Source organism: Rhinatrema bivittatum, chromosome 2, assembly GCF_901001135.1.
Source record: "Rhinatrema bivittatum chromosome 2, aRhiBiv1.1, whole genome shotgun sequence".
Taxonomy (NCBI): domain Eukaryota; kingdom Metazoa; phylum Chordata; class Amphibia; order Gymnophiona; family Rhinatrematidae; genus Rhinatrema; species Rhinatrema bivittatum.
Window position 1 is genome coordinate 82,357,768 of NC_042616.1, and position 12,135 is coordinate 82,369,902.

At 39.9% G+C, this 12,135-nt stretch overlaps 1 protein-coding gene across 5 annotated transcripts in view; it reads left to right on the top strand.

Moving 5' to 3' along the window:
• The window catches only part of OXSR1 (oxidative stress responsive kinase 1), a 330,066-nt gene that overhangs the window by 225,156 nt on the left and 92,775 nt on the right, over nt 1–12,135 (top strand). For all 5 annotated transcript variants that reach the window (XM_029588383.1, XM_029588379.1, XM_029588380.1 and 2 more), the window contains exons 10-11: nt 1,713–1,778; nt 9,290–9,412. In XM_029588383.1, the coding sequence (XP_029444243.1) occupies nt 1,713–1,778; nt 9,290–9,412 (189 nt within the window). The remainder of the gene's footprint in view (nt 1–1,712; nt 1,779–9,289; nt 9,413–12,135) is intronic.

Genomic DNA, 12,135 nt, shown 5'->3' on the forward strand with positions numbered 1-12,135 from the left:
CTCTGGGCCTCCGACTTTTTCGTCCAGAGGTACAGGAGAAGCTTGACAACCTTTTTGTGGACAAGGTCAGAGATGCAGTGGCTTAGTTGAAGGACCACCACAAAACCCTCCAACAGTTCTCCACTAGCGCTTCAGACACTCCTTTCTCTGCCAGGAAATCTTCCAGGCCAAGATCCAGGAAGTCCTTTTACCAGCAGCAAAAATATCCCCCCGGCTATGAGCTTTTGACTGGAGGTGAGGGAGCATAGATCAGGACGTACCTCCTTTGGATCCCCCAGTGGGAGGCAGACTTCGTTACTTCACCCACCACTGGGGAACCACCACATCGGACCAGTGGGTTCTCACCATAGTTTGTTAGGGGTACAGTTTCAATTTCAGAAGGATTCCAGCAAACTCTCCCCCATGTCCATCATGTGGTTCATCCGCCCAACAGGTCATGCATCAGACAGAACTCTCCATCCTTCTATCGGTAGGAGAGGTGGAGCCTGTTTCTTGCTCTCAGCAGGGCCAGGGATTCTATCGGTGCACGTGGCTGCGCGCGCATGTTATAAAATCGGGTGTAGTTTTGTGTGCGCCGGGTTGTGCGCACAAATCTATGCCCGCGCATAGGTATTAAAATCTGGCCTACTCTGTAAATAGGCCTACTCTGTAAATAGGAAAATAAAAATAGATCGAGTTTCATAGTGTTTATCTTTAAATAAAATGCTACTTTATGGTATTTTGCTACTTTTTTGTTTTAAATAGGTACATGTACAAGCATGGTTTGTGACATTACAGGGGCCTGTCTATATTTTCAGTGTGTCTTTTGTTTCACATGTGTTTCTGGGAGTACATGTTTTCAAGAACCAAAGAGTAGGGGCTTTGCCTTCCATCCTACCAAAATAAGTGAACACCTAATATCCATTATCCCGAAGATTCTTCTGAATAAGCATGAAAAATCCCCCCTCATATTCTCATGCATCCTTATGGTCTAAAGTCTGACACTTCTGCTGTACTACTAATGGATGAGGAAATGTCATCCCTGGAAACATGGCCAACAGCCCAAGGCAAAAGTGTAAATTTCTGTATTTTCTTCCATTGGTCCTCAGCATCTAACCCCCAGATAGAGAAAAGTACTCCAGAATGCAGGATTTGAAATATTCCACTGGGACTGAGGTAGTAGGAAAAGGGAAGTTTGTGTCTGTAATCCAAATGGATGTGTGCCCCAATTCTGAGAGCAAAGTGGTTTTTGCTGCCTTGTAATCATGCAAAAGCCAGTTCCCCTACAGGAATATTAAGGATCAACCTGAAAATATAAACAACGAAACCTCTGCAGTTTGATTCAACATACTAGGAAGCAAGTTCAGTTTTAAAATATAAGCATTTTAAAATAAATTTTTATCTCAGATGTTGCCAAATATTCCTCATAAAGCCAAACTGACTTATTTCCATATTAATGAACTTATATCCCTTTGCCTGGTGAAATCACATTCTTAACTTGTAGAGTTGCATTGACAAGAAATGTAGACACTCCCCACCTTTGAAACAATAGCTCAAAATCAGCTTGCAGTAGGAGGAGTTTCCGTGCTAGCTTTTAATTCTTAGTTTGGGTGGAATGCCATCTTTCACTCACTCCTTCTGGTGCTAATATGTGTTTGAAACCATCAGATGAAGACTGCCAACAAGAGATGGAGTAGAAAACCTAACTCATAATACATTTATTTTGTTTTCAGAATAAGGAATTCTTACAAGAAAAGCTAATGCAACGAGCGCCAACGATTACTGAAAGAGCCAAAAAGGTATATCACCAGTTTTGTGGAATGCATAGCCAGCTCAACTTAGCGAGTAGTGTGATTATAAAAGTGATAAGCAGGTTAAGGCTATTCTTTTAAAAGAAGCTTTTGGGTGATAGCTGCTGATCTAATTTTTGTTTGTATTTATGGATATTTGATTTATTTTGTTTGATTGTTTTATATGTAATCCGCACTGAATGCTATTCACTTGGAAGATGCGGAATATAAGATTTTAAAATTGCAACTTGTGTGCAGTCTCAGCTTTTATATGGAGTGAACAAGTTAAAACGATGCCCTTTCCATAAGTTTTACTGCTTGTCTCTTGTATGATATTGTCATTAGCAATTCATTCAGAACCAAATGCAATTAATCATATCTTTCACACAGCAGTGAATGCCATCTATTCATAATGGTGCCTCATAAGGGCTTTGAAATATTTAAGCAAAGCTGAGCCATTTGGTGGTTCAGGATCCTCAGGATGTACTGCTTATGACAAGAAATCCCAGTGACCCATTAACTACTAAGGCAGAAAAACTATGAATAAACAAAGACCCACAATTTTATTGTTGGCTCTTATTCTTGATTGCAGTTCCTTGAAGCATCTTTCCCTACCTGGGACCTGTAATTCCAAGGCTTCCCAAACCTGTCTTGGGAGTCCCTTAGCCAGTTCGGTTTTCAGAATATCAACAATGAATATACATGAGAACTTTGCAATTACTCGGCTTTCAGCAAATGCAATTTATCTATGCACAATCATTGTCAATATCCTGAAAATCCAACTGGCTGTGGAGTACCCAGGACAGATTTGGGAAACCCCCACATTATTCCATAAAGGAACAGTAAATCCAGGGAAAAGCCAAAGGACACATTTTATTAAGACATTTTTTAATTCAAGACAAGCAGCTGAGTCTTTCACAGATCACCTGATTGAGCTTGGCAGTGAACAAATTCTTCCAGAGTTTTCTAGAAAGGTAAAAACCTTTCACCAACCATGCACAGTAGATCACATGCTTCCAAAGGCTCCACATTATCTCCGTTCATTTCTGTCCTCCAAAATTAACAGCTTTTTTTCTTCAGTTTTGCTAGCCTTTCATTTCTTCAGGCTCTTGGCTAAAATTCCCTTATTACCTTAGGTCTTTTGAAAAAATTGTTTTCTCTGAAGACAAGTGGAATCACCATTTACACAAATGAGTGATGCCATTGTCGCTTGGAACAGATTAGACTTCTTTCCCAAGTGTTCTTGGAAACATTTAGAAATTTATCTGGGCAAGCATGGCAGTTCCTGGTACAGAGGTACATCTCAACTTTTTTCCATACAGTGCTATAGATGTATTTTTTCAGAGTACTGTTCTCCAGTTAACTTAGCCTTTATCAGCATTTGGCTTTTTTCATTTTTGTCTTCCCAGTGTATTTCAAAAAATGTTTTGTGCCCCTGCTAGTTTCCTAGCCAGGATTTTTTAGTACTTGTATATTTTATTTTTTCTGTGATCTTTATTGTGCCCTCTTAGGCCAATGGCCCCTACTACATTTCTTGGTTAATATTTTTTTTGCATCTCAGGTAGTGGAGTAAAAATGAACATAGGCTGTATGGTCTTTCTGTTGTCATTCCTATCTAGTCTGCCTATTGACACCATCTGTTCTACAATCCCTATCACTCCCTCAGATATCCTCTGTGCTTATCCTGTACTTTCTTGAATTCAGATACTGTCTGTGGCCACCCCTCTACTGGGAGTCTGTTCCATGTAGCCACCATCCTTTCTATAAAGAAATATTTACTTAACTTCTGAGTTTTTTTTTCTTTCATCCCATGATTCCTTGCTCGAGTCTCTTTTCTGTTGAAAGAAGCCTGCCTTTTTTTTTTTTTTTTTGTTAGGGTATGCAGGTTTAGATCTTTGTCTGTCCCCATATGCTTTATAACAGACCATTTACCATTTTAGTAGCCATTCAAATTGTCCCTTTGATTTTTGCTTCATCAGTTTTTAAAGTATTTTGGAGAAGGCCAGTGGCTTCAAGTTTGCTTCAAGTGTAGGTAAATGATAGATCACAGATCATTACTACACCTGCTAAAAATGTTTGGGGAAGAATCAGAATCTGACCCCTTGTAACATTTGTGCTAAGATGTCATAAAGGGTTATTAAGATCCATAAGATGAGACTAGTCTTATTTTGAAAACCTGGTTCACTGAGCCAGCAAGCAAGATGCAGATGTAATATCTGCTCGTGGCACAGATGGGCAGGAGGAGACATCAAATCCTTTGGCCCCAGAAATAATATTCTCATTCTCCCAGCTTATATTAGGCATTGGGCTCTAGGTGCCAAAGATCTGTTGAAGAAGCTGAAGCATTGGCACCAATTCTCCTAGATGCATGGCTCTGAGATCTGGGGGATCCTGGAGGTTGTGCTCCAACTTCCAAAGTGGCTGACTGTAACCTGGAGGTTAATTCTGCCTGTCATCGAGTGCAAATGCTGTGATGGTCAATTGGGAGCCAACTTTAGGCTTTTGACATGCCTTGAGAGCACATGAACTGACCTTATCTGAGGCTAAGGCTAGTCACATGGTTGACTAATCAGTCTTTGAGGAACAATTTTGGAGGAGAATCAGAGGCAGTTGCTCAGCATGTAGAGAGTATGGAGTAGAAGCATTGACTAGCCCAATCCGCTTAGAGCATCAGGTGACCCACCTGCTGCTGCCACTCTTTTGGAGCCAATACTGGGCTCTCAAAGCCAAGGGTCTGGTTTGGTGCTGAGTGCCCTGAGCCAGAGCTGAATAGGCTAATAAGGAAACTTCAGCTGTTTAGAACCAAGTGAGCTAATCTACAGCACCGAAAGGCAGTTGAGTCAAGGGTTGGTACCAGTCAGATGTCACTCATTGGTTTTATTATTGAGAGAGTCTAAGCAGTCATGTGATTCCATTACAAGTCAGAAGTTTGGTTTTGAAGAATATTCTCATGATATCTCAAAGATATAATTGCGATGGAGAAGGTACAGAGAAGGGCTACCAAAATAAGGGGAATGGAACAACTCCCCTATGAGGAAAGACTAAAGAGGTTAGGACTTTTCAGCTTGGAGAAGAGACGGCTGAGGGGGGATATGATAGAGATGTTTAAAATCATGAGAGGTCTAGAACGGGTAGATGTGAATCGGTTATTTACTCTTTCGGATAGTAGAAAGACTAGGGGGCACTCCATGAAGTTAGCATGTGGCACATTTAAAACTAATCAGAGAAAGTTCTTTTTTACTCAACGCACAATTAAACTCTGGAATTTGTTGCCAGAGGATGTGGTTAGTGCAGTTAGTATAGCTGTGTTTAAAAAAGGATTGGATAAGTTCTTGGAGGAAAAGTCCATTACCTGCTATTAAGTTCACTTAGAGAATAGCCACAGCCATTAGCAATAGTTATATGGAATAGACAGTGTTTGGGTACTTGCCAGGTTCTTATGGCCTGGATTGGCCACTGTTGGAAACAGGATGCTGGGCTTGATGGACCCTTGGTCTGACCCAGTATGGCATTTTCTTATGTTCTTAGCCCTGGGAACCCTCTCTTCTATAGACCAGGAAAAGGTCTCCATCTAATCTTTTCTTCTCAGATTTTATACAGGTAATGGTTAACCCATTTCATTTGAATTAAAGGTCAAAGAAGAACCCAAGTCCATCTCTGTTTGGTCTTCAAGTACTTGGATGTCCTTAAGCATCCATGTGGCTGAGGGATTCAGCCAGTCTCTGTTGAAATACCAATCTGGGGTTAGGGAGGAGAGTCAGATCTGCTATGAATAAACCAAGAAATGACACGCACCTCTTGCACTCCCATGATGTGAGTATCTGACCTTGGACCATTTCAGGAAGCAACAATATCATAATGCTATGTTCCAGTCCAGCACGGTATCCTATCTGTCCTACATGATATATTTGCATTACATCTTGAAAGACTCAAATTCAATGACTGCCTTCCTATCTTGCACTAAAGTAAATTTTGGAAAAATAACTATTGCAAAGCCTAGTGATTCTTTTGAGACAGCATCAAGAGCTGACCATTGATGAACAAAGGCTTTTTTTGGTTGTGAGCAACTGGTATCCATGAGAATTTGTAGAAAAAGCTTGGAGACATGCCATATACTAGAGGGAATTTCTTTGGCGATGAGATCAAGGAGAGGATTAATTTTCTAAAAAGACACAAAAAAGCACTACCATTAAAATAAACTAAAATAAAAAAAAATTACATCGAACAGAATTATATTGAACAGTTATAACATGTTAACAATAGAACAAGAAAGGAGGGGAGGTAAGAAGTGGGACAAGGAAGGGAATATAACATTAAATGTTAATAACAAGTTTTGCAGATATAAATAAAATAAAATAGAATAACAATAATTTCAATATCCATTAAGAAGCGATGACATAGTGCAGATGGCAGATGGAGGGGGAGAGGGGAAGGAAGGTAGAATGAGAGGAGTTTGGATTGAGAAGAGGGGGGTAGAGGGACAGGGTGGGGAGGGTGTACTGGGGTGGAGGGAAGAGGGGGAAGAGTACTGAGAAATTAGGGGAAGGTAGGCAAACTGTAAAGTAAGGAGAAAGAAGAGAGGATGGGAGAAGATGAAGAAATTAAGTGTAAGCTAATTTCTTATTATTTCTCATATACATAATATCTACAGTGTTATCAGTTAACAGCAATTCAAAACACAAAATAGAAGAGCTGGTTTAAAATTCCAACTAAAGTCCCGAGATGGCCATGTTTAAGCATAGATTCCTGCTTCTCGGACACATTAAATTAATATTTAATGAATGGTTTTCTCTGAATGCTTTCCAAAAGATCAGTGCAAAATCCTCCGTGGTATGGTTTATCAGATATTTCTTGGCAGTCTTGCAAAAATCCAGAGGTCTCCCACACCATACATTGATGAAGCAGTTTCACAGGTGGAGATGTTTTGATGAATATCAATGACCCTGACTGCACCTTGATAGAGAAAAATCACATTTGTATCTGTATTAATTTAGATGAGGACAAGTTGAAATGTTTTTGCTAAAAAAAAAATAAAAAAAAAAATAAAAAAAAATAGTTGTAGTAAATATGCTCAACCAAGAGCTTCTTTTCATTGAAATCTGTCTTTGATTTTAATTTCTTAACTACATATGCTTCCAACCTGAGTTGGGGAGCTCATCTATAAGGGTTTTGCACCTTGGTATCTCCAGGTATAAAGGTTGTATATCCACTTTCTGTCATGAGCAATTCTGAATGTTCTAAAGGTTTTTAAGTGGCCAACAGATTTCTTAGTTCGAACAGGCAATCAGGTTGTACCTGAACAAGTTGGAAGGAATAGATTCCTTCCTCCTGTGCCAGGAAATTGTCAAGGTGTAGAATTGGTTTCATCCTTATCTAATGGCTCTAAGAGCCATGTATTTGGCAGGAGGAGACAATATCCTGGCGAGCACTCTGACATCTGGATTCCCATAAATGGTCCCTGGATGAAGATGTACCCAACCATGCAATCTTTGAATGGGGCATTCCCAAAATATACATGGTTCAGCCGCCTTAGAGAGGAGATGAGAAGGTAGACTATCTGCAGATGCTTTCTTCCTTCATTGGGGAAGAAGTCTTCTATACATGTATCCTCCCATCCTTTGGTGGCCAAAAGCTTTATAAGATTCAGAAGAGACCAAGGAACCATGATCCTCATAGGTTCCTTCGAGCCAAGACAGATTTGATTTCCAGTTTAGGAGTTATCCCTGAGGGGAAACCAAATTGGAATGACCCCTAATTCTAATCATACAAAGCCAGGGAGCATTGATGTACTCAACATGAAATCTCTGGCCCTCACAGGTTAAATGTTCATCCCTTGTGTACTCCTAAAGGGTGTCTGAAATCCTCTCAAATGCATTCATTTAATGTTTGTATGGTTTTAAATGGAGCTAGTTTACTATCTGGTATGATGGATAGTCCTTGGATATCTTCTCTTGCCCCTGAAAATAATTTCTTGAGTACTTCTCTACATCTTTCAGTGTTGCAACCAAAAAAAACCAACCTTATTAGGGGTTACCTAAGTGCAGTTGGCACTAATCACAAAAAAATTTGATGTTCCTTTCTGTACAGTCTTTTTGTCAAATTCATGTGTGCTTGCTCTTATTATCCATGTGATTAAAGTTTCCTTCAAGTCTCTAAACTCTTACGTACTCATGTACCTCACCTGGAAGATCATATTTTTGATGGTGGACACTTTTGTCTGCAGTGTCAGTAATTTCCAAATCCAGTGACTTATCCACCTTATACTTGATTTCTTCATAATAGTGATGCTCTGCACACATCCCAAGTTTCTTAAGGTGGGGTGGTGTTTTTCAAGCTTAATCAATCATGCCTCCTTTTTTTTCTGTAGGCCCATCTTTCTAAAGGGCTCTTCATTTTCTGGATTTCAAGAGAAATTGCTTTCTACCTTCATGACCACAGAAAGTTCACTCAGGTTTTTTTGGGGGGTTGTGGCTAGAATAATTACCTAGAAGTGATGATAAAGCATACCATTTCTAATTGAATGATTGTATCTTCTCCTCTTATGCCCTGACTGGTCTGACCTTAGAGGGCATGACAAGGCACATAATATTAAAACCATGGTGATGCTGGTCGGTCACCCATCTAAAATCTAATTCTATTGAATTTTGCAAGGCTGCAGCATTGCATACCTTCATTTCCTATTATTTTCTAGACATAGATTTGGTCTCTCTGAGGTAAAGAGCCCAAATTCTTACCTCCTATGGCCCATATTTATTTCAGGTTGTCCTTGCTGTTTTGTAAATCAAAAAATGACATTTCCCAACAAAAATGTTTCCTGCCTGTTCATGGTTCCTTTTGTTTCTCTTGTTGACATTCCTTACCTAGAAGGTTTCATGTGTATGACTATCAGCTTGTCTTTATAGAAGGCAATGTTTTCTGAATATAGCAGTTACCAATCACACACAACCCCACCCCTTTGGAGTTATCCTCGAAGACAAAGCTTTTATATGAAATTGGGTGCTGAGTAGGTGGCAATATGAATTAACACAGAGGCAGTTTACCCTTTCCAAAAAGGTCTGGAACAATCCATTAGTTCAACACTGAGGACAATCAGGTGATCCATATTTGTGACCTGCTGTCTTCAGAGAACATCTGTTACTGGAAAGCAGCTTCTCTATTTGAACTTCTGTAATTGGTTCTGCTCCTCAGTTGTGGAGGAATAGCCTAGTGGTAAGTGCAATGGGCTGTGAACCAGGGAAGCCAGGGTTCCAAACCTGTTGCTGCTTCTTGTGACCTTGGGCAGGTCACTTCAATTCCATTGCTGTAGGTATAGTCTTAGATTGTAAATCCTCTGAGACAGGGAAATTCTTAGAGTACCTGAATGTAATCTGCTTTGAAGTGCCTGAAAAAATAAATTTACTTTACAAGATGCTGGCAGGACCCTGGACTTGGTTCCATGTCATATCTGAGTAGTATCGTGAATGTGGAATTTTTTTTGTCAATCAAGTGAAGAATACATTGCTATTTTTGTGTTTGAGTAGGTTCGAAGAGTCCCAGGTTCCAGTGGACGTCTTCATAAAACGGAAGATGGCGGTTGGGAGTGGAGTGATGAAGAATTGGATGAAGAAAGTGAGGAAGGGAAGGCAGCAGTGGCACAACTTAGGGTGAGACCAGAAACCTTCACTAACAATCTGAGTACTTTGCTGATGCTTTCCTGAGTCTGCTGCATTAGCAATATTTAGCTAGAAGAAAATCTTATTTTTATAATCTTAATTAAGGAATATAGATGGGGCTGTATTCATCTGTATAGATTTTGAGAAAAAGATTTATACCACACATGGTTCAACTATTACACCAATTTTGATGGTCTGTATTTGAAGGAGTAGTCTTACTCTAGATCTTTTTTTTTTTTTAGTGTGTATGGGGGGAGGGGGCGCACATGCTGAGAATGTTCAGAATTTAGTTTTTCTCAAACCAGTCCTTGGGGGTTCCTATTCCATTATATGGAAATATCTCATGCATATTCATTGTTATCTTAAACTAGTTGGTGGATCTCCAAGGATAGGGCTGAGGACCATTGCCCAAGGGTGAATGGCTAACTAGATGACATATTATGGGTATGGCCAAAACTAGAGTGGAAAGCTTAAAAAAGAAATATGAATGAGCACATTACAGAAGCTAATCTCAAATTGCATTACCAAGGAAATGGATAAAAGATAAAAGACTGCTGTTCTCCTTACAGACTATTTTAGTATTTATTTGCTTTAATCTCTTACTACCGAAGTTCTAGGCAATTTACAACTTAAAACATTTATTTATTTAATGTTTTTCTTAACCGACATTCATCAGAGACATCATGCCGGTTTACATGTAACAGGGGATAACGGAGTAGGAAAAGAGCAGTTACAAAAAACAGGGTAAAGAAGAACTGGGTGGTGCAAAGCACGGCAGAGGAGCGCAATAATAGAACATAACATAATAAAACATAATAAAACAGACTAAAAGAAAACAATAAATCCATACAGTGTTAAAAACATGTCCTGATATTTGTGTACAAAAAAAAAGTCACACCTATCATGAGCCTGGCAAAAAGGATTGCATGATATGCCACACAACTTAGCTCGCTAAATTATTTACATCAGAAAGCTTGATCACATTCCTTGACAGGTTTTTCTTATTTCTGGGTGTTTTCTAAAATGCAAAACTTCTCTCAAAACTGTATTTTGTGCAGCAAAGTGGAAATCTATGACCTGGGGTGCAAAAATACATTAACTATCAATGAGAGGAATTCAAGAATTAGCAACTGCCAAACAGAAGAGGCTTATGAGCAGTGTCCCTAGTCTCCCTTGATTGTGCAGTCATTGTAGAAATATCATGATTAGTTTGCTGCATATTTTTACAATCTGCCACAGTCAGCTTTCCTGAAAGCTTTGACTGCAATGGTGCTTGCAGTGTGCTTTGTGCTCTTGCTCCAGATTCACTGTGAAAAGTCTCCAAACTGAGTAAAAAGTAGCTAAAACCAGAGGGTGCACACTGAACATGGGAATGAGGGATTTAAAAATAATTCAATGTTTATTCCCTTTAAAATCTGCCAGCTTCCCAAGTCTGCCTTGTCCCCTCATTAACTACATTCAGCAACAATGCAAAAACCTCGGTATATAAAAGCACTGAAATAAAAATAAATACATAAATAAAATGTATAGTAAACAGGTTTTAACAAAAAAATCTAGATAATCTGCTGCCACATATCTGCTGCACACAGATATCTGAAGAAAACAAGTTAGCAATCACTTGATGCTGTGCCACAGACAAGAGAGAGTAAGAGCAGAAGAGGCAAGGAAGCCAGGAATAAGGCTCATGATCGATAGGTTTTCCCAGAATAAGCAGGATGGTAGTCCTTACATATGGGTGTCATTGGATGGAGCCCTATCACGGAAAACTTTGTCAAAGTTTCTAGAAGCTTTGACTGGCACACTGAGCATGCCTAGCATGCCATGATCCCTTGAGCCACAGGGGTCTCCCTTCAGTCTCTTTTTTTTTCCTCGCTACAGTTTGCCTTGCAGTTAGGAGCTCTGAGACTTCTCACAATTTTCCTCACGGAAAAAAATTGGAATTTTCTTCAGTAAAATATTCCCTCACAGGGGTCTCCCATCGGATATATTTTTCTTTAGTTTGAGTAAAATCACTGTTCTAGTCAGTACTGCTTCCACCATTTTTCCGGTGTCCACAGGCCATCGACTGTTTTTGGGCCTCACTTTGCCAATATGGTAACACGCTTCAGAAAATGTCCCGAGTGCCCCTGAACCATGTCAATTATCGACCCACACAATGTTTGTGTACTGTGCCTCTGTTCAGCACACGTCTCAACTTGTCCAAAATGTGCCCAGATGACTCTGAAGGGTAGGTGGGCTCGCCTTGACAAGATGGGAACCCTGTTTAAAATCAACTGGTTCCATCACCCAATCGTCACCTGCACAGGCATCGAAAAAATTGATCACAAAATCGCGCCAGGAACATCAAGGTAACATCATGCCAGAATGTCCTACGATGCCAGCCACCTTCCCTCATCCAGGATCTCGACCAGAGACCACCTCTGATATGTGGGAAGACGTAGGCACTGACTCATCCACGGAGGATATTTTCAGAGCCGCCATCTCAGGAGGAAAGGAGAAAATCTCACCCAGAAGATCTCTCCTTTGCCAATTTTGTTAGGGAGATGTCTGAGACTATTCCCTTCGATTTTATTACAGAAGAAGAGACAAGACAAAAAAACACTGGAAGTACTCCAATTTGTTGATGCCCCAAAGGAAGTCTTAGCTATCCCAGTACACGAAGTACTAGTAGATATCCAGCATCGACTTTGGGAACATCCCTGCACTGTTCCTCC